This window comes from Carcharodon carcharias, chromosome 20, assembly GCF_017639515.1.
Source record: "Carcharodon carcharias isolate sCarCar2 chromosome 20, sCarCar2.pri, whole genome shotgun sequence".
Lineage (NCBI taxonomy): Eukaryota > Metazoa > Chordata > Chondrichthyes > Lamniformes > Lamnidae > Carcharodon > Carcharodon carcharias.
In genome coordinates, this window is record NC_054486.1 from 63156663 (window position 1) to 63180524 (window position 23862).

General features: G+C 40.2%; 1 protein-coding gene across 7 annotated transcripts in view; it reads right to left on the reverse strand.

The window, feature by feature from the left end:
* The window catches only part of samd4a (sterile alpha motif domain containing 4A), a 237543-nt gene that overhangs the window by 121692 nt on the left and 91989 nt on the right, over window positions 1-23862 (reverse strand). For all 7 annotated transcript variants that reach the window (XM_041214020.1, XM_041214018.1, XM_041214014.1 and 4 more), the window contains one exon: window positions 6634-7149. In XM_041214020.1, coding sequence (XP_041069954.1) covers window positions 6634-7149 — 516 coding nt within the window. The remainder of the gene's footprint in view (window positions 1-6633; window positions 7150-23862) is intronic.

The following is a 23862-nucleotide window of genomic DNA, read 5'->3' on the forward strand; positions in this document are numbered from 1 at the left end:
GCAGTTTAATTCTGGGAACAAAGTGCAGCTAACATTTTCTGACACAGCCTTGGCTCGGAAAAGCTCCTTGAAGTTAATCCTAGGCTTTGGAAGCCACTGACAGAAAAAGCTGTTGCTGGCTTTTCAAACACAAAAACTACCATTTTACAAATATATTCACTTTATTGCATTTTGTGTTTTGCTATAAATCCCATTTCTGATACCCTCCATTTCACGAGAAACCAACATCTCAGGCCACAAGATTTACAAAACATAATTGAAGTATTTTCTCAGTTCCTGGCACTCTTTCTACAATTACAAGTTGATTCTGGATTTTGCATTTCGATTTATTGTTTCACAAGTTCCTAACTGGTAATTTTTGTTCCTATTTGTGATCTGCTCTTTGGTACATTTGGTGATTTCTCACTCTATTATGAATATATAATTTTGCTTAAAACAAGACAAATGACAGAATTTTGCATGTAAAAACAATGTGGTGTTTGAGGTGCAATAGGAGAGATATAAAACTATGGATGGAGATGACAAGCTATTACCGCATGACATATAAAGTTACAAAGAAGTGAAACGAGTAAGGTTACTCAAATTTAATAGGTTAGCATAATAATATATCTGTATTTCAATATTACCATTCATCTAGCTAATAGCGATTCTCTTCAAGAACAAACTTTTTTAAGAAGTCCAGAACTGATAAAGAAAGTTGCCCTGACACTTACAATATATATTTTGAACAATTATTGCTCTTAAAATTTTATTTATTAGAACACATTCTAAGATCTCAATTAATGTGTTCCTCAATAAAAGGCAGTGTGCAATAATTTTCAAATCATGAACATAATGTGCAGTGTTTATTAAAAACTATTACAAAATGTATGCTATTGTGAATAGTATTAAGTAAACCCTTCCCACATTGCTCAGATGAAACTGAGCAAATCATGAAAAAGAAATCAAAGCAAATGTTCAGCTATTCTGGCAAGTAGTTGTAAAGATGCATTTGTCATGTTAAAGCTGCTTTTTACCAAATGGAAATTATTTGGCTGAGGAAACAAAGATAGCGTTGTAGAGATGTCTACTTGTTTGTTTTTCAATTTCAACATTAACGTCAAAGGCACTAATTAAATTCGCCAGATCAGTCATAGTAGTAGCCAGCACTGCTTCAAACTAACAGTACATGGGTCTTTAAATAATCACCAAGTTTAATGCAGCTGACTGATATTATGGTAGTACAAAGGATCACTATATTTTAACTGCTTCGCAATACTACTTTTAGAACTTGGTACGTATTCTGATTTTCCACATCCCAAAGAAACACCGTCATTATTTGTAAAAAGTTGAAAACCAAAAATCATATCTAACCTTATTTTAATTTAAGGTGTTAATTGTACTGGAAGAAAATAAATTTCTTTAATTTAGAAGCCAGTAACAATCTTATTCACCAAGTTAACAGTTTTCTGACAAAATACAACTGATGTTTTGAAATGCCTTATGGTTTGAAGTTTATTCATCGAGCAGCTGAGTAACTGAATCCAGAAAAAAAAAACAGATCTTATGCTGAATTAGTTGAGCAAGGGCGAAAAAAAAATTAGACACCAAGCAGGAAATAGGAATTAGAAGAGATGACTAAACGCAAGGTGGAAGAAATAGGTTTTGAAGAGTCATTTGAAGATAGGGTAGGATGATGCTAATCAGATGTTTTTGGAACAGTGGTAAAATCATGACGGCTAAAGGTTATGTCATTCAACTACATAACAGCCCTATTATTGAAACTTTCAGACTGTGGGGGTGTTTATTCTATTCATGTGTCTAACTATGATCAGATTCTTGTCACCATTATTAGAATTTAAAGATCGTAAAATATTTTGATCATATTCAATTGGGAATGTTGGCTTTGGGACATTTTATTGAGTAGCAAATAGGGATTGCGTGGCAAGGATGAAGAAAATCTATCTAGTTCACCTTCTACCATTCTGATTATGTAACCTATGATTCTACCATCTGTGTCAGATATTGGCAAGAGCAACTCAGTTATTCCCACTCTCCTTCCCTTTCCCAGAGGTCCTGCAAATCTTTGTGTGCTTATCCAATTCTCTTTTGAAAGGTACAATTGAATCTGCCTCCACCACACTCAGGCAACATATTCCAGATCTTAACCACTTGCTACATAGAAGTTTTTCCTCATGTCACTATTAGTTCTTTTGCCAATCATCTTAAATCGGTGTCATCTGGTTCCCAAGCCTTCCTCCAATGGGAACAATTTCTCCTTATCTACTCTGTCCAGACCACTCATGATTTTGAGCACCACCATCAAATCTCCTCTCAATCTTTTCTTCTCCAAGGAGAACAATCCCAGCTTCTCCAATCTTTCTGTAAAATTGAAGTCTCTCAAGCCTGGAAGTACTCTTGGAGAGGGTACAGAAAAGATTTACATGGCATTCACATCCTTCCTAAAGGATGTCCAGAATTGGACACAATACTCCTGCTGAAGCTGATTTAAAAAGGGTAATCATAACTTTGCTTTGTTCTCTATGTCTCTATTTATAAAGCCCAGGATGCCATATGCCTTTTTACTCCACTTTCTCAAACTGCCCTACCATCTTTGCTGATTTATGCACACATATCCCAAGGTCTCTATGTTCCTGCACCTCCTTTAGGATTGTGCCCTTTATTTTATATTGCCTTGTCTCATTCTTCCTGCCAAAATTTATCACTTCACACTTGACTGCATTAAATTTCATCTGTCACCTTTCCACCAGACTATGTCCTCTTGAAGTCCTTCACTATCTTCCTCACAGTTCATCGCATGCTACAATAATAATGGAGCTGCTAACTAATAGGGGACGTGATCTCCTATGAAATCTGCCTAGAGACAGCTCATGACCTAGCTGCCATGGGGAGAGAGACGTGGGTCAAAATGTAAACGTAAGGTGCAAGTTTGAACTCCCTGACACAATGGAGGCTCACAGACTCTGAGGCTGCTAGATCAACAGTTTGGGGAATGCTGTTATGCCAGGCAGAAGAAAATGACTGTTTTAGGTTAAGCCCCAAGCAGAACACTGGTGAGGATGGATTCCCAGTTTGAAGAAACAAGGCTTGTGGAGAGTTAAAGACCAAGGAGTTGCCAGAGGGTACCTTGCTACAGGAAGATTCACCCTGGTGGGGCAGGGAAGGGAGATCTTGTTAAAGCCAGGAGGAGCTTTAGACTTCATACACAAGGCTACATTTCTGCTGAGAGTGCGGTGTACTGTATAAAAGTGGCATGGGGTTTTCAATATGTTAAGCAGTTAATAAGGAATACTTTTTCAGTAGTTTATGTATTAGTTGCCTAAGTAATGTTTAGTCGCTGTCAATTTTAGTTAGTTTATTACAGTAAAAGTCTTAAGATGTGAAATCTTGTCATGCGATCCTTTGCATCAGTCACTGGAAAATTCATGTCACTTTTTAAAAGTTAGCAGTCTCTATGGGGATTGTAACACCACCACCGGCTTAAAAAAATCTCAGCAAATTTAAAACTGCTGCACCAAGGGTTAACATTTGTCCCTCCACTCATTTCTCTCCAGGTGGCAAAGAACTGAACTTCCATGTTATTGATTTCATTACCTATAAATCCAAACCCAAAGCTGTGAAAGTCACAGTCTAAAGATACATCTACACTACAACACTAACATTCATGCAGTTTTAACCCAAGACAATTAATTTTACACCAAGACAACAGCTATAGTATAAATGTGGCTCACAGGATGTCAGTGACACCAGAACAAAGTGGAATAAAACAAAGTTATCTTGAGAAGCAAGGGCCTTCACTCTACAGATCGAGCACTGGTAAAAAGCTATTGTAAAACACTGTCAGTATTTACAGTACAAATGAAGTGCTATTTTTCCTTAACATAACCTTTGCACTACCTGGATATTTAGTCATTTCACACCTAATACAGTACTTTTATTTGCACCTCTCTTGTTAAGTTTTCGAAAGGACAACAGAAAATTTGGATCCAATAAATCTTCGCGCCAGGTTCTGAATCAACCAAGGTACCTTATTACAAAACAAAAACAGAATTACCTGGAAAAACTCAGCAGGTCTGGCAACATCAGCGGAGAAGATAAGAGTTGACATTTCGAGTCCTCATGACCTTTTAACAGAACTGAGTGAATATTAGGAGAGGGGTGAAATATAAGCTGGTTTAAGGTGGGTGGGGGGGGGGCGGTTGTAGGGACAAGTAAGCAGTGATAGGAGCAGATAATCAAAAGATGTCACAGACAAAAAAACAAAGAGGTGTTGAAGGTAGTAATATTATCTAAACGAATGTGCTAATTAAGAATGGATGGCAGGGCACTCCAGGTACAGCTCTAGTGGGGGTGGGGTGAAAAGACTAGCAGGGCATAAAAGATTTAAAAATAATGGAAATAGGTGGGAAAAGAAAAATCTATATAAACTACTGGAAAAAACAAAAGGAAGGGGGAAGAAACGGAAAGGGAGTGGGGATGGAGGAGGGAGCTCAAGATCTAAAGTTGTTGAATTCAATATTCAGTTCGGAAGGCTGTAAAGTGCCTAGTCAGAAGATGAGGTGCTGTTCCTCCAGTTTGCGTTGGGCTTCACTGGAACAATGCAGCAAGCCAAGGACAGACATGTGGGCAAGAGAGCAGGGTGGAGTGTTAAAATGGCAAGCAACAGGGAGGTTTGGGTCTTTCTTGTGGACAGACCGCAGGTGTTCTGCAAAACGGTCGCCCAGTTTACATTTGGTCCCTCCAATGTAGACGGAGACCATCCCATTCTCTCAGTTCCTTCGCCTCCGTCGCATCTGTTCTGATGATGCTACCTTCAAAAACAGTTCCTCTGACATGTCCTCCTTCTTCCTTAACCAAGGTTTTCCACCCACGGTCGCTGACAGGGCCCTCAACCGTGTCCGGCCCATCTCCCGCACATCCGCCCTCACGCCTTCTCCTCCCTCCCAGAAACATGATAGGGTCCCCCTTGTCCTCACTTATCACCCCACCAGCCTCCACATTCAAAGGATCATCCTCCGCCAATTCCAGCATGATGCCATCACCAAACACATCTTCCCTTCACCCACCCGGCGGCATTCCGTAGGGATCGTTCCCTCCAGGACACCCTGGTCCACTCCTCCATCACCCCCTACTCCTCAACCCCTACCTATGGCACCTCCCCTTGCCCACGCAAAAGATGCAACACCTGCCCCTTCACTTCCTCTCTCCTCAACATCCAAGGGCCCAAACACTCCTTTCAAGTGAAGCAGCATTTCACTTGCATTTCCCCCAACTTAGTCTACTGCATTCGTTGCTCCCAATGCGGTCTCCTCTACATTGGAGACACCAAACGTAAACTGGGTGACCGCTTTGCAGAACATCTGTGGTCTGTCCGTAAGAAAGACCCAAACCTCCCCGTCGCTTGCCATTTTAACACTCCACCCTGCTCTCTTGCCCACATGTCTGTGCTTGGTTTGCTGGATTGTTCCAGTGAAGCCCAATGCAAACTGGAGGAACAGCACCTCATCTTCTGACTAGGCACTTTACAGCCTTCCAGACTGAATATTGAATTCAACAACTTTAGATCTTGAACTCCCTCCTCCATCCCCACCCCCTTTCTGTTTCTTCCCCCTTCCTTTTGTTTTTTCCAATAATTTATGTAGATTTTTCTTTTCCCACCTATTTCCATTATTTTTAAATCTTTTATGCCCTGCTAGTCTTTCCACCCCACTCCCACTAGAGCTGTACCTTGAGTGCCCTGCCATTCTTAATTAGCACATTCATTTAGATATCACCACCTTTAACACCTCTTTGTTCTTTTGTCTGTGACATCTTTTGATCAGTTTGCTTGTCCCTACAACCACACCCACACCCCCCCCACCTTAAACCAGCTTATATTTCACCCCTCTCCTAATATTCACTCAGTTCTCTTGAAGGGTCATGAGGACTCGAAACGTCAACTCTATTCTTCTCCGCTGATGCTGCCGGACCTGCTGAGTTTTTCCAGGTAATTCTGTTTTTGTTTTGGATTTCCAGCATCTGCAGTTTTTTGTTTTTACCTTATTAGAAAGATAATCCAATGTAAGGTTGCATTACTTTGTGGGAACAGGTGTCTTCAAACTGTAGAAATCTCATTTGTATAACTGTGAGATCTCTGCAATTCCAAGCCACATCCTGATGCATTACTATCTTCTATTCAAGCGTTTCAACCTTTTCTTGGCAGAGACTGGAACTAGAAGAACGTCAGAGACATTTATATCATGTTCATGCAGCTGCCTTAGGAACATATAAACCAAGAGAATAAGTAGTAAAATCTAAGTGCAGCAGTGAGAGTTTAAAAACTGAATCAAATGAATATTATGTTACTTCTGTGCAATTTATAAACTGAAACTCAATGCAGCTTTAGTTTGCTGTTTTAAAATTTACCTTTTTAGGATAAAGTTGCTAAAGTACACACCAGAATTTTGAAAAGTATAGCAGAAATGTCTGAAGTTACCGCTACATATAGTTTAACTATAACTATTTTCCTTTAGTAACAGATTGATTTATCAAAAATTAAACTTATATTTTGCAAGTTGCTGGAATATATTAACATTTTTCCAAAAGCTTGAAACATTGAATCAAAGTATAAAATCAACTGCATTTTATACTCACTTGTGGTTGTGCTAGTCCCAATAGTGTTGATTGTTGTAGGTACAGACGTAGAAGAATAAAGTGGCAAATGTCCATTCTCACAAGCCTGGTTTTTATCTGGCCAGTTAGAAGCAGACACACAGATCCCAGAATCACGTAGACTCTGCCAACCATTGAGCTTGTCATCAGAGTTCTGTCTTTGGTGATAATAAAGAGTTTGCCCATAATCCATCGAATCTGGACGTCCTCTGCTCTGGTTTCCATAATTAGAGGTGCGATCCTCTAAATGGTTGAGCCACATGGCTAGTGCATTTCTGTCCTCCAGTGAGGTGGCTGGATGGATCAAAGCATAGGATAAGAGTTGTCTGCTCTCCTCAATATGCTGATTGTTCTCAATTGAATGAGCCAAGATTTTAGGTAAAAGTTTCATGTACTCCATTTTTGCATCAATATTTCCTGGCTTCAGTAAGGGGAGATGGGTCAGCAACAGCATCATTACTTTGTCCTTGGATTCTTGATGCCACTGGTTAATGAATGCTGCAAAAATGTTAAAGCATGAAAAAATTAATTATTTGGATTGGGTTAGAAACTCGAAACTATCAACCAAGGTAAACTTGTACATCTGATAATGATGACAAGTGAGTGAATGACACTAAAATCACTCAAATAGAATTCAAGGTGCCCTTTTTATCAAGCATTACAATGTCTTCTTCCTATCTTACCATTAAGTACTGTATCGTAAACAAAGAATGAACAAAGTCTTGATAGATAACTTGCATTCCAGAAATGCATTGGCATGATGATAGCAAAGTTGGATATGGGCTGGTAGTTGCATCCTAAGGTAGCAGTTCTCAACCATTCACTTCTGAGGCCCCACTCCCTGTTATCAAAATTCCAAGGACCCCAAAGTACAAAAGCTTTAGCTATGTAATAATCAGCTATACAATGAAATGTATGCTTACTATTTCTGCTTTACTTAAATGTGAAACTTGTTGGTAATGAGCAAGAATTCTCAAACCAACAGTAAATACCAATTAGATGGCTTCCTATCCCAATTGAAGTGCGTTCTTTTTAAAAAAAAAGTCTTCCATTGCACATATACTAACATTGAAGTAACATATAATGTTGCCATAAGGCGGAAGTGGTTTTAGGAAACTACTTCAGATGACTGACACCCTCACAGCTGGTACCTTCACTGCTCTCCACTCTGGATGATTGGTCATGTGACAGTCACTATGCAGTTGAACTCATGTTGAGACCTAAGTGCCTTTAGTAGTATTAAATGCCTTTTCATGTGTTCAAAGTGCTTCACAAGAATGAATCACCTTAAGAATATAGTGATCTTATGGAGATAGGTAACAAACTCAGACAAAAGTAGACACTTCTTCCAGAAAGTAAACAGTTAATCTAAGGATAAAAGTTTTCTTATTTTTGATGGACCCCAGTTAGGAATCCCTATCTCAATGTTCACTTGGCACTAACTTGAAATTACACACCAGTAGAATTAAGGCATAAAAAAGATATTTTGAATGTAAACAACGCCAATGGCAATACCGATGGGAACGGTGACATAGTGGTAATGTTACTGGAAGAGCAATTGAGGGGCTTGGATTAACGCTCAGGAGGCACGAGTTCAAATACCACTAAGACAGCTGGGGGAACCTAACCTTAGTTAATTCAGGAAACTACTGCATTGTTGTAAAACCCAATCTCGCTCACTAATATCCTACAGGGAAAGAAGTCTGCCATCCTTACCCGGTCTGGCCTGCAAGTAACTCCAGACCCACAGCAATGTGGTTGACTCTCATCCAAAATGGCCCAGCAAGACACTCAGTTGAATCAAACCACTACAGAAAAGTTGAAGAATAATAGAACTGGGCAGATGTCCCAACATTAAGCTCTACAAATGACAAAAAGCACACTCTAACCAGTTGACCCTGCAAAGTTCTCCTCGCTAACATTTGGGAACTTATGCCAAAAATTTGAAGAGCTGTCTCACACACTAGTCAAGCAACAGCCAGGACGTCATCCTCCTAAAATCAACCCTTACTGCCAATATACCAGACTCCTTCATTACCTCATTGGTTATGTCCTGTCCCACCATCAGGACAGACTCACTAGAGGTGGTGCCATGGGGATATGCAGTCAGGAGGGACTGACCCTGGGAGCCCTCATCATTGTAACTGGTCCCCAAGGCCACAGGCAAAACATGGGCAAGGCACCTTCTGCTGATTACCACCTATGTCCCCTCCCTGGTTGATGACTCCGTAATCCTCCATGTCGAACATTATTTGGAAGACAGAGGACAGCGAGAGTACAGAATGTACTCTGGGTGGGGGCTTCAACAGTGGTTCGGTAAAAACACAAGTGACTGATTTGGTCAAGTCCTAAGGACATATCTGTCAGACTGGGCTTACAGCAGGTGGAGCACACCAAACCAGGGAAAAACCTATTTGACCTTATCCTCAGCAATCTACCTGCATCTGTCCATGATTGGATTGTAGGAGTGACCATAACATGGTCCTTGTGGAGATAGAGTCCTGTCTTCACACTGAAGACACTTTCCATCATGTTGTGCAGCACTATCACCTGAAGATCGATTCAGAATAGATCTAGCATTTTAATTCTGGGTATCCAACTGGTGCTTTGAGCCATTAGATGCAGCAAGATTGTACTCAACCACAGCTGTAACCTCATGGACAAAGATATCCTTCACTCTACCATCACCATCAAGTCAGGGGGCCAACCCTGGTTTAGCATGGGAGAACAGGTCGGGAGCAGTACCAGGCATACCTAAAAATGAGGTGTCAACCTGGTGAAGTTAAAAGACAGGACCACATGCATGCTTAACGTCTCTCTTAATAGCATGCTACTTTGCTAAGTGATTGCACAAACAACAGGTCTGACGAAAGCTCTGAAGCCCTGCCATATGCAGTCGTAAATGGTGGAGGAAAATTAAACAACTAACTGGAGGAGGAGGTTCCACAAAACACTCCCATTCTCAATTATGGGAGATCCCAACATGCTGCTCCAGTTCAGCTACAACACTGGCATCTACCTGATAATGTAGAAAATTGCCCAGATAGGCCCTGTCTACATAAAGAAGGACAAATCCAAGCCAGCCAATTGTCACACCCATTGGTCTACTCTCAGTCATCAGCAAAGTGATGGAAGGTGTCATCAACAGCGCTGTCAAGTGGCACTTACTCAGCTACAACCTGTTCACCAATGCTCAGTTTGAGTTCTGCCAGGGCCAATTGGCTCCAAACCTCATTAGAACTGCAATCCAAACATGGACAAAACAACAGAATTTCAGAGGCAAGGTGAAAATGACTGCCTTTGACATCAAGGCAGCATTTGACTGAGTGTAACATCAAGGAGCTCTAGCAAAAATGAAGTTAATGAAATTCAGAGGGAAAACACTCCTCTGGTTAGCCTCCAGCAGTCACAATAGTCTTCCTTTGTGCTGGGTATGATTCCAATCATAGCCCTGGATATCACTGCAGAAGTTCCTCAGCACAGTTTCCTAGGGCCAATCATTTTCAGCTGAATGAATATTGTGGCTACACTGTGACTGCAAGAGCAGGTCAGAGTCTGGGAACTCTGCAAGTAACTCACCTCCTGACTCCCCAAATCTTATCCAACAAAGCGGCATGATACAATTCTCTCTACTTGCCTGAATAAACGTAACTCCAACACTCATGAAACTCGACACCATCCAGGACAAAAGCCCATTTGATTAGCACCCCTACCACCACCTTAAATATTCACTCTCTCCACCACAGGCACACAGTGGCAGCAGCATCACTACAAGATGCACTGCAGCAACTCAAAGACTCCTTCAACAGCATCTATCAAACTTGCATCTTCTATCACCTAGAAAGACAAGGGCAGCAGATGCATGGGAACACCACTTCGTTGCCAAGTCAAAATGCTACAAGTCCCTTGCTAAGAGCACAGTGGGAGTACTTACACCACCTGGATTGCAGTGGTTCAAGGCGACAGCTCACCATCACTTTCTCAAGGGCAATTAGAGATGGATAATAAATGCTGGCCTTGCCATTAATGCTTACATCCCATGAACAAATAAAACATTTAAGGTAAGAAAATCCATGAAATTTAAGTGAGAACATTATTCACTTTAAGAAATCAGAATTCCCCAAATTCATTGCAGTAAAAAAAAAATCAGTGAACTTGGGCTGTATTACAAAGTTCAGAAAGTTAAAGAAACTAAGGTGATAAGACAACAAGAGATGGTTCAGAAAATACTCAGCAGGTCTGGCAATCTCTGTGAAGAGAGTGCACATTTCAGGTCGATGATCCTTTATTAAAAACATTAACGTTGTTTCTCTTCCCACTAATGCTACCAGACCTGCTGAGTATTTCCAACATCTGCTGCATATTGTTTTAAAAAGTAGTGCATTCAATTTCAAAACTTTATTATTTTATAATGCCTGTGAAGCGCTTTGGGGCATTTTATTTAAAGGTGCTTACAAATACAAGTTGTTGCTCCTGCTGTTTAAATTTAGCTAATGGAATCATATGTTTCATTATGACTCTTAACATGACTGCACAATTTGGTGAAATTTTTTTTAAAACTAAAAGTTAAACTTGGGAGATGTAACTGAAAATAAAATGGTATTTTGAAAAAAAATTACCTTTAATATAACCAATTAATTTTTTTAAATTTGCAATCGTCCACATTGGTACACAACAAAAACTATCCCAAGTTCCATAAAGGAAGCATAATAAAAGCATTACTTTATTTTTTCTTCTCCTTTCTATGCTTCACAGTAGTGTCAGCTTTCTATCTAGCAACATCCTAAAGTACCATAATTGAAATCAAGAACAGTATGCAGAATTGCAAATGCAAACATGCACCCATTCTGCTACACCACATTGCTTTGGGATTACTGTTGAATTACAATCTCTCAAAAAAAGATACATTGATGGGAAACCAAATGATACAGATTACATTTATGGAATTGATTTAGATACCTTTAAATGCATACGCAAATAAAGATCCAATTATATCAAAAACGTAAGGTTACCTATGCAATTTGCATGGCAGAATTTAGGTGTGTTGACGAACATGGTATTCAGCTGCATGTTTTCATAGTACATAATCAGGTATAACGCCATACTAATTATAGTCAAGCAAACTTTGGATTAACTGACAACCCTACTGAGTTGAAATGTTCAGGCAAGAAAGTTAGAATGATTTCTCTCAGAGGATTGCAGTTGAACCTTTCAACAAGGATCAAAAGAAGTTACAGTCTACTAATCCAAGAGACAATGAAGAGTCTAATATAAAGGCAAAATACTGCGGATGCCGGAAATCTAAAACAAACAAAAACAGGGCCCTTAACCGTGTCCAACCCATCTCCCGTGTCTCTGCCCTCGCACCTTCCTCTCCCTCCCAGATCCATGATAGGTTCCCCCTTATCCTTACTTTTCACCCTACTAGCCTCTGCATTCAAAGGATCATCCTCTGCCATTTCCGTCAACTCCAGCATGAAGCCACCACCAAACACATCTTCCCATCAACTTCCCTGTCGGCATTCCATAGGGACCATTCCCTCCGAGATACCCTGGTCCACTCCTCCATCACATCACCCCCAATACCTCAACCTCCTCCCACGGCAACTTCCCATGCAATCACAGATGGTGTAACACCTGCCCCTTTACTTCCCCCCTCCTCACTATCCAAGGGCCCAAACACTCCTTTCAAGTGCACTTGCACTTCCTTCAATTTGATGTACTGCATTCGCTGCTCCCAATGCAGTCTCCTCTTTGTTGGAGAGGCCAAACGCAGACTGGGTGACCACTGTGTGGAACACCTTCGGTCTGTCCGCAAGAATGACCCAGACCTTCCTGTCACTTGCCATTTCAACACACCACTCTGCACTCATGCCCACATGGCGTCCAACCTTGGCCTGCTGCAATGTTCTAAGTGAAGCTCAAAGCAAACTGGAGGAACAGCACCTCATCTTCCGATTAGACACTTTACAGCCTTCCGGAATTAATGTTAAGTTCAACAACTTCAGACCATGAACTCTTTCCTCCATCCCACCCTGTTTTGATCCTCCCCCGTTTTTCTGCATTTGTTTTTATTTTTTAATTTTAATTTATTTCTTTCCCACTTATTTTTAAAATTTATTTGCATTTTTATTCATTGTTTTATCCTTAGCTTTCAGCCTTTTCGATCTTTTTTCTCACCACCGCCCCCCCAGCCCACCACTACTAGGGCCATCTGTCACTTTCCAGGGTGCTTACCCTGATCCTGTCATTATCACATTTTGCTTTCCACTCTTAACGTCACCATTAGCACCTCCTTTAGCCAGTATCACCACTATTAACAACCCCTTGACCTTTTGTTTATGACAGCTTTCATAATCTCTCCTTTGCCTCCACCTACTGCTGGCCTTCTATCCAGCCCATGCTGCCAGACCTGCTGAGCTTTTCCAGGTAATTCTGTTTTTGTTTCTACCCAGCTTCACCTGTTCCACCTCCCTTAAACAGTATATATTTCACTGCATTTCTACCTCCTTTTAGCTCTGAAGAAGAGTCATGCGGACTCAAAATATTAACTCTGTCTTTCTGTCCACAGATGCTGTCAGACCTGAAGAGTCTAATATAGTTTTGATAATTTCCAGGGAAAACTGGCTTCCCAAAGATTCATTAATTTGGATGCTCCAAGAGTTATACTTAAAGGAAAATTCTCATTAACCATCACAAATAGGCAAAGGCAAAATACTGTTTGTGAAATGTGAGACACAAAGAGAAAGTGCTAGAGATACTCAAAAGGTCAGGCAGCATCTGTAAACGTGTTGTTAGTGTGTACCCCAAAAGGGAATTTTTCCAATAAATTATAAAGATTTTCCTTTTCCCACCTATTTCCATTATTAAAAAAGAAAACCCACTAGAGCTATACCTCGAGTGCCCTACCATCCATTCTTAATTAGCACATTCGTTTAGATAATATCACCAACTTTAACTTTAACACCTATGTGTTCTATTGTACTATTGTCGTTGACATCTTTTGATGATCTGCTTCTATCACTGCTTGTTTGTCCCTACAACCACACCAACCCCCTCCACCTCTCTGTCTCTCTATCTCTCCGCCCCCCACACACACACCTTAAACCAGCTTATATTTCAGCTCTTTCCTGGACTCGAACTCAAGTTCTGTCGAAGGGTCATGGGGACTCGAAACGTCAACTCTTTTCTTCTCCGCCGATGCTGCCAGACCTGCTGAGTTTTTCCAGGTAATTCTGTTTTTGTTTTGGATTTCCAGCATCCGCAGTTTTTTTGTTTTTATATTATTAATGCTGTCCTTAAACTTGGTGTCCAATTACCCATGACTGCCAGAAGGCTGACATGTACAGCTGTGGCTGTCTTCAGTCACAATCTTCCAGCATATGACAACAATCACCAAATGATCTGTTTTGGCAAGTAATGCTCTTAAATAAATAGCTGAAATTCCTAAATATAATTCCCCACACCAAAGATATGATAAAGTCTGTGTTAATTGAAACAAAATTACCTAGTTGCTAGTTTTTAGGATAAGTAGAGGGGAGAAATTTAAGAACTTTGCAGTGGCATTGTTGAATGAATGTTGATTCAACAGAGCAGACTAGTGAGAAAAAACTCAGAGGATTAATACCTACCTACTGATTCCACTATATCTAGTGACCACATTTTAAACTGAAGCCTTTGATAGCTCAAATAGCCAATAATATTATGTTGGGGTCATACGGAGTGAGGCCTGGTCTCCAAAATATAAACACATCATTAGCTTGGCAACTGGAAATGCAATTTATTTGGTACATCACTTTGAAAATAGCTCCATATCTTAACATTTTTTTAATGCCATTTGTGATAATAGATCTTGTACCTAACCTTTACTCAATGTAGGCAACTTGCATTCAGTATGTGCCACTCTAAAGTGGTCACAATGAATGATACAGATGAGTTGGCCCAGACACATCGGTTTCCAAAAGGTGCAAGTTTGACAAATGTAGCTTGCATAGCCATCATTTATTTGTAATCCTAAACAAGTGTAAGACCACCCCACACCCACTGTGGCCATGTCTAGTTCTTTCACTGCAAAAATAAAGACAGTTCAAGATTAGAGAGATCATTTGAGGTGATTCAACCTTTTCCATTTCAGAATAAACTTGTTGAAAAGGAGCCGTGTCTCTGAAGTAAAATCTACTCTCATTAGGCAGTGTCTTTCGAATCGTAACCACTTATTGCATAAAAAAGGTTTTCCTCATGTCACCTCTGGTTATTTTGCCAATCACTTGAAATCTGTGCCCTCTTACAGCTATTAGAACATTTTCTCTATTTATTCTATCTAAACTCAATCTTAAGCACCCCAAATGGTCTCCTTTTGTGCTGTACCATTCACTGACTCTATGATGCAACTTTGAAAAAGAAACCAACAGCACCAAAGTATTTAAAAATCAGCACAATCAATCAGCGGCAGCAAGTGCAGAATCTTGCCAAGTCAGCCATTCTTTTTGGTGACTGTAATTATTTGTTACATTCTTTGTGCCATGCTGATAAAAATTTTTGCATAGCAGCCTATTTTTAAATATTAAGAGGAAAATATTTTTGCACATATGAAAATGAAAACCTTAAAAAAAAGTCTGAAGAAAAAGAAACAATGATGCTTCAGATTTATTCATGCAATTAAAACATTACTTTTTGTATACTGTCTCTTAACATTAGAAAACATCGGAAGGCACTATACTGAAGTGCAAGATCATTTAAAAATTAACATGGAACCAAAGGAGAAGAATTTTGGACAGGTGGCCAAAAGCTTGGTTAAAGAGGCAAGTTTTAAGCAGCGTCTTAAAGGAAGAGAAAGAGATGGAAAAAATCTAGGAGAGAATTCCAGAGCTTGGCTCCCAGATGATTGAAAGCATGGCCTCCAAAAGGTGGTACGAAGGAAGTAGGAGAGGCACTACGTAAAAGTTGGAAGGTGCATAGGGTCCTGTAGGTTTAGGAGGCTAGAGATAGAACAGGGCAGAACTAGGCCATGGATAAGAATTTTTTAAATTGAAGTGCCAGTGGAAAGGGAGCCAGTGTGCATCAGCAGCCCACAGGGAGTGGAAAGGGACCCAATATACATCAGCAAGCACAGGACTTGGTGCAAGTTAGGATATGGGCAGCAGAGCTTTGGGTGAACTCAGGCTTATGGAAGATGGTGCTGAGCTTTGGAATAGTCAAGTATAGAGGTAAGTAAAGCATGGATGAGGGTTTCGGCAGTAGATAAGCTGAAGTTGGTGGAAATAGGTGGTGTCACACAGTTATAAGCAAGTGGTTTTTGTCTGGGAGTGGATATGTGAATAGCAAGCTCTGCTAAGGGTCAAACAGGAGGAAGATGAGCTTTCATACTGATTTAGTCTGAGATGGTGACCAGAGAGGAACACCGAATCAGTAGCAAGGGAATGGAGTTTGAGACAAAGCAAAAAACAATGGTGTCAGTCTTTCCAATGTTTAACTAGAGGAAATTGCAGATCATCCAGGACTGGATGCTGGACAAGTAGTCTAACAAGAGCTACAGTATGCACATTGTGAGGTGTTTATAATAACTTAAAAAACATGTTTCCCTATTTTTTTTGAGAAAATCCACATTGAAATAGTTTCTTCCAGAGGAATGGATGCCTGCTGATTTGTCTGTTTATGTATTGGTGACAGTTATGAATTTTTATAAATTTAGGGTATAGGGAATCTGTACCAATAGTCATGTCCTAAAAATGGCTAAACATTACAAAGTAAAACCTAGTTATGCATTTTTATTAAACTAGCATCTCAGCATTAATCTATTTAAAAAGTAATTTAACCTCACTGACATCCAGTCAGACCAGTGCTTAAATAACAAAGGGGTGATCTAAACTCCCAAGGCACTAGTAAAGGCATGCCTTAACTTAGCACTAAAAACCATAAAGATTAGAAGGTCTCAGGTCCATTTTCAACACATCGCTCTTGCGTTAGTTCAATTGCTGCTGAAATTCTCGACCGTGCTTTTGTTACTTCTAGATTTGACTGTTGCAACACACTTGCGGTTGGCCTCCCATCTTCCAATGTTCATAAACCAATCAGCCAAAACTCTGCTGCCCATATCTTAACTCACTAAGTCCTGTTCACCCTTTGGCTACCCTCACTGACCTACACTGGCTTTCAGTCAATATGCTTAGATATTGAAATCCTCTTCCTTGTTTTCAAACCCTTTTATGACCTTGCACTTTCTCCTACAGCCCCACAATCCTCAGAGATACTTGCACTCATTCAATTCGGGTCCCTTGAACACTCCTGGTTTTAAACCGCTCCACCATTTGTGAGCATGCCTTCAGCTGCCAATAAATTCTGATATAAAAGCAAAATACTGCAGATGCTGGAAATCTGAAATAAAAACAAGAAAAGCTGGAAAAACTCAGCAGGTCTGACAGCATCTGTGGAGAGAGAAAAACAGTTAATGGTTCGAGTCTGTGTGACAGTTCTTCAGAGCTTGCTACAGACCTTTCAAGCTCTGAAGGATCAAATGGACTCGAAACGTTAACACTGTTTCTCTCTCCACAGATGCTGTTGGACCAGCTGAGTTTTTCTAGCTTTTTCTGTTTTTATTATCCTAAACTCTGAAACTGCCTCACCTAAACTTTTCTGCCACTATTTTCCTTTAAGATGATCAAGCTTTTTGTGATCTGCCCAAACATGGTCTTGTGCAGCTTAGTGTCAATTTTGTTTTGGTACTATAGAATTAGAAAGTACATCATAGAAGCAGGCCCAACAGACTCAAATGGTCTTTGCCAATCTTTATGTGCCACTTGAGCCTCCTCCCATCCATCATCTATCAGCATAACTGCCTTTTCCCTCATATGCTCACCTAACCTCCCCTTAGCTACACCCATACTATTTGCCTTGACCCAGAGAGTGATGAGAATGGGGAACGTGCTATCATGGGGAATGTTTAAGTTTATTCTGAACTCTTTATTTAGTTTATTAGTGACTATTTTTAATATTGATGGCTTCTAGCTTTGGTCTTCCCACTGCCTACCCCAACAAGTGGAAACACTGGCTGGGATTTAACACGGGCGACGGGGATCATGTCCACTGGTTGGTGAATCAGTGGGAACCCACATCGCTTTCGTGGCAGAGACCTGACAAAATTAAGTGCCCATCAGACTCTTAACTGACCTGTGTCAGGCTTTCCCTAGGATTTAGGACCCCCAGGGCAGAAATCCAAGCTTCCAAGAGCTGCCAGCCAATCTAAGAGGGTTACCAGAGAGGTGGGGATAGGGGGTATGGAGGCAAAGGCGACTGGGTGGCTTTCAACAGCCTTCCCTTCCTGATGTCAGGCAACTGAATCCCTGTGAACAAGGGACCTTCCCCAACTGCCCTCCGAGGCCACAGGCAATCCAATAGGATTTGCCAAGCAGCCTTTAGAAGGTATGGGGAACTCCCAATTAATTCCTGAGCTACCACTAAATTCCAATGGACGTAGGGCTTATTGGTGTCAAGTGACTCACTGATGAGCCTAATTGACATCCTGCCACGAGTGGGGGAGTTGTGTGCATCGGCTCCATCCCACCTTTGACTTAATCATGGAATGTTTTCCCACCATGATTGATGTGTGGTCTGCTACGCAATTTAGAGGACCCATCCACCATATTTCGTGCCATGGCAGGCTGCATTAAATTCCACCCACTGTGTCTACTTTATCAAAGACCTGCATAATTTTAAAGAATTAATTTAGGTCATCCCTCAACCTTCTCTTTCAAGTGGTAAGACAGCCAGCTTATTTGTCAACATATCATCAGATTTCTAATGTTCTTCCTTGTGAATCTTCTTGCAACCACACCAGTGCTTCTGTATCCTTTTTATAATATGGTGGCCAGAATTGTACACTACTCCAAATGCAGTTTGGCCTAGATGCGATACAAGTTTAAAATAATTTTTCCACTTTTCAGTTTTTCTCCTCTAAAAATAACTAGTATGTACTTTGCATTTTTTTTTAAATGGCCTCATTAACATGCAAATTGTGTATTTGTTATTTGTAATCCCAGATTCCTTTATTCCTCCATCCAACTTAGATTATTTTCCAAGTAATATGTGACAACCTCATTTTCCTTACCAAAATATAGTACTTCATTTTCACCTTTGTTGAATTTCATTTGCCAATAATATGTCCATGCTGCAATTTTATTAATATATTCTTGTAATTTGCTGCAATCCTCCTCAGTACTGATTAGCCCTCCCAGTATGGTGTCATCTGCAAATGTAGAAATTACATTTTGATTCCAAAGTCTAAGTCAGTTATATAATTGTGAACAGTGATTCCAGTACTGGAGCCTTTGTGGGACCTCACTTTCCAGCATCTGCCATATTAAATAGCTAACCTCTGCCTTCTGGTCTTGCAACTAACTAGCTATCCAACAATTCTGATACTCTCTCTCCACTCCATATGCTCTGACCTTATTCATTAATCTATTAGGTGGCATCTTCCTAAAGGCCTTTAAAAATCTAGATAAATTGTAACAATCGCATTACCCTTGTCGATTCTCAGTCATCTCTTCAAAGAATTCCATAAGGTTGGTCTAACAGGGTCTTCTCTTGGGTGGCTTTAGATATTTTTTCACTTTCTCCTTTAATTGGGATTTGATTATTTTTCTTACTACTGATGTTAAGCTGACTGATCTGTAGTTCTCCAAACAAGTTGTCTCCCTTATATATAGAAATAATAGCAGCCCAGATTTTGCAGTCAGTGGTGAAGCAACGGAACTAATCACTAACCTCAAAGATAGCTGTGCATGATGATCTAGCAATAACTGCAGCACAGACTTCCCCCTTCCTGACATCAACTTGAATCTCGTGCTATGTCAAAGGAACTCCATACATCCAACAATAGGGTCATCAAGCAGGGTAAGCCACCATCACATTGAAGTATTCTCAGACAGCAAGCCAAACATGTAAAATGCATTAAATTTTGTTTTTCAAATTTTGCTAAGAGCAAAGTAAGTGCTTGGGACACAATCACAAGATGAAAGGTAATTGAAATATGAAGCAAATTTTTAAAAACTTTAAAACCTAGATTTATCACAATTGAGAATTTGACACTCAACAAATATAACATTAGATTTTTTTTATGGTCAGTGAGGCAGTTCAGCAGTATCATGAGCTTAGTATGCCATTAAAAACCTCGTTGCACCTTATTAAACTTTTGCCAGGGTTTTCAAGGATTTGAAGTCTGAGGGTGGTGGAGGGGACAAGGACTCCAAGCAGCACACCCTATTGGGAAATGTGGAATCATTGACAGCAACTTCAGCATTTAACTGCACATTCCAGGAGGTTCTGTTAGTTTCAAAGGAGTAATGATGGAGAATGCTGACAGTTTTGCTACCATTACCACCACAAAATCCAAACCAACGTTTGTTGCCTGCCAGTCCTCTGGGATGACATCTTTTTTTAAATGAGTTGTTAAACGTGTAATAGTGCCTTTTCTATTTCTTCGCCAGATTCTTTTAAAAGACATGGATGTATATTATGCAGACTGGGGGCTTTATCCTCCAAGTTTGATTAGTTTGTTTAATATTGCTCCTCTTTATTTTAAATGTGGTTATAATATTTTTAATCCTATCTTCCAATGAAATATCTAACTGATCGGTTTCCTTGTAAATACTGAAGCAAAGTAATTATTTAATATTTCTGTCATTTCACTATCGTTGCCTTGATTTAATCCTAGCTCTCTCTTAGTGAGCCTATTTCAATCCCAACTTGCTTTATTTTTAATGTGCCTGTAGATTTTTTCCACTATTTTGTTTTATATTCCCTGATAATTCAATTATATAGTTCCTCTTCACCAATCCTAAATTTTCTTTGGCTTCTCTCCCAACCTCTTGGCATTCTCTCCATTACAATCCAGATAGGGACCAGTAACTTTTTGCTTGAAGTAGACAACATTTGAAATCCCACTTACCCACTAGGGGAATAAAGCCACAAGATTCCATGGTTTTAAACAAACAAAATAAACTTTATTGCACAAAGTCAGAAAAGTAAAACAACCTGCAAAATCTATCTTATACTCTAACATTCAGAATTAACATGAAGTAAATATGAATTAACAGGTAAACTGTGGTTGAACACCCCACACTGCACATTAAATGGCAGATGCAACCAAGACATATTCAAAGGATTTCTCAGCAACCCACCTAGATGTCAGTGACCATTACAAATTACAAAGCCTCATTAAAACTCTGTCTACGTGACAAAGGATTTAAATTCTTACTTTGAAGATTTAACCTCTTGAATTCCCTCTAAAGCCACTCCAATTTGGACTGCCTCAACTACTGCTCACCTCCTGATAGTTCAATCTCCTCCCCTGAGACTGCATTCTACAAGGATTCACAATGCTGCACTCATGCCTCCAATTGCAGGCACACTTCCAACTTTTCCACAAGCTCCTAGCTTCATTATGCTAGCACTGCCCCTGGGTTTTTCTGAACTCCAGACTCTCGGCTACACTGAGCTATAAATGGCTCCCAGGACTTCTGTGAGCCCGTACTGCCTGGAGCCTGTTAAGAGCAGCACCTTTTTAGTATCACCTCGTCCCCTGCTGCAGAACACAGAAATAAATTTAAACCAGTGCACTTTAAGTTCCACCCATCTCCATGGTGACATAGCCTTTCAGAGTTTAATGAATGCTTTTAAACTAATTCAGCTCTAACTCCCAAAACAAAACATCTCTCCAGACTGCACTTCTCTGCAACCAGCATAGACATCACATCACCAACCAAGTAAGCCCGCCTGCTGTTTATGGCTCCATCTCTTCTACTCTGACCCAAGTGAAAAAACATGGGTAACTTTCTCAACTGCGATTTTCTTTTAAGTGTTCTGACAATCTCCAAAAGCCAGCATTCCAGCCACTCCACCTTCATAACAAATTTCCCAGAATCAACCACCTCCAAAACATCAACATGAACTAGACATTCATAACATCTCTCATCATGCTCTCTCCTGCTGTCCATCTAGTTCATTCTTACACTCAATTCTTTCCCTTGTCTTTATTCGTCCATGGTGTCTCATTAATGCCTAGTTTGCTCTTTTATTTTAAACAGAATTTATTTTTCCTGGACTCTGTTGAAAAGTGTCTTAAATGTTTTCCATCGTTGGACTACATTGATTGCAAATATTCTTATTAGATTTATTTTTTCCAAGTTATATTCTCAACTCCTGAAAATCAACGTTTCTCTGATCTGTTAACCTGGTTCTGGTATTACTTATGTCCTTCTCAATTATTATGCTAAAATGTACACTATTGTCACTATTGTTTAGATGTAGCTCACATAACACTCCTGTGAAATGCTTTGGGATATTTCACTACAACAAAAGAGCTATATTAATACCATTGGTTGCTGCTGAAACTCTTTAGCAAGTAAAAAAAACTTGCAGTCACAAAGCACCTCTCATGACCAAGAGATTTCCCAAATCATTTTATTGCCAATGAGGTATGTTTGAAGTGTAATAAGTTATAATGAAGGAAATGTTGCAGCCAATTACAGCAATGTGACAACAATCAGATCATTTGCTCTTTTGTGATGCAGATTGAGGGATAAATATTGGCCAGGGCATTGAGGATAACTCCACTGCTCTTCTTCGACATAGTGCCATGGGATCTTTTACACCTACCTGGGAGTATGGATGGGGCCTCAGTTTAACATCCCATACGAAAGATGGTATCTCTGAAAGTGCAACACTCCCACCATACAGCGTAGATTTTGTGCTCAAGTCCTGGAGTGGGACTTAAACCCACAACCTTCTGTCTGAGAGGCAAGAATGTTACCCACTGAGCTACAGCATGCAGGTGAAATCTACAGACCAACTCAGATTTGTGAGGAAGAGGATAAAGTATGCCATCACTTAAGGTGGAAACCTAGCATCATATTTTCAAAGATCAGAGCCAGAGAAATACAGACACCTGCTATCCATCATAGGATCCCTTCAAGGATCTTCCCTAAGAGATGCTCTTCACCATCAGTGGGAAAAAAACAGCGCTTCTCACTAGTTTACTCGACAAGATACAATCACATGGCAATATAATACACTGGATTAAGAAATTGGCTCCAATCCATTGTAGTGAATGGTTGGGGACCTCTGAGGAGGCAGATTACTAGTGGTGTCCCAAAGGGATCGATATTAGAAGCCAGTACTTTCTACTATTTCCATTAAGGGCCCTGACTACGATACTGAGAGTATGGTTAGCATTTTTCCAAGAGGGTGCAAAAATGCAACTGCCAAGACTTCAGGAGTATAGACTTCTGAAAGGTTTCAATGCTTTGTTAACCTAGACAAATGCAATGTGGTGCAGGACCAAGGCACAATTAACTATCATTTACCAGGAACTAAAATCAAGTCAGAAGAGAGGGAAAAAAAGATCTAGGTGACAGAGATGCCAAAGCAAACAGTGCAGTGGCTTGCATTAAGAACCATTTAACAGAATTAAAAGGACATCAGTGCCATTATAGAGATCTTTGATCAGACCACATCTAGAATGAGTGTTCAATTTTGTTCCCACAGAACCATGGAACAGTTATGGTGCAGAAAGGGGCCATTCAGCCCACCATGTCTGCGCCAGCCAAGAAGAGAAAAAAGAAACTAACCACTCATTTTAATCCCACTTTCTGGATCCGTAGCATCGCAGGTTACAGCACTTCAGATGCAGATCCAGGTACCTTTTAAATGAGTTGAGCATTTCAGCCTCAACCACCAATTCAGGCAATGAATTCAAGACGCCCACCAGCCGCTGGGTGAAACAGCTTTTCCTCATGTCCCCTCTAATTCTTTTACCAATCACCTTAAATCTATGCCCCCTGGTAATTGATCCCTTAGCTAAGGCAAGCAAGTATTTCCTGTCTACCCTATCTAGGCCCCTCAATTTTGTACACCTCAATTACATCACCCTTTAGCCTCCTCTATTCTAAGGAAAACAACCCTAGCCTATCCAATCTCTCCTCATAGATGCAACTTTCAGCCTTGGCAACATTCTTGTAAATCTCCTCTCCACTCTCTCCAGAGCAATTATGTCCTTCCTGCAATGTGGTGACCAGAGCTGTACAAAAAATTCCAGCTGTGGCATAACGAGCATTTTATACAGTTCCATCATTATATCCCTGCTTTTGTACTCAATACCTCACCCAATAAAGGAAAGCATTCCATATGCTTTCTTGACCACCTTATCCATCTGTC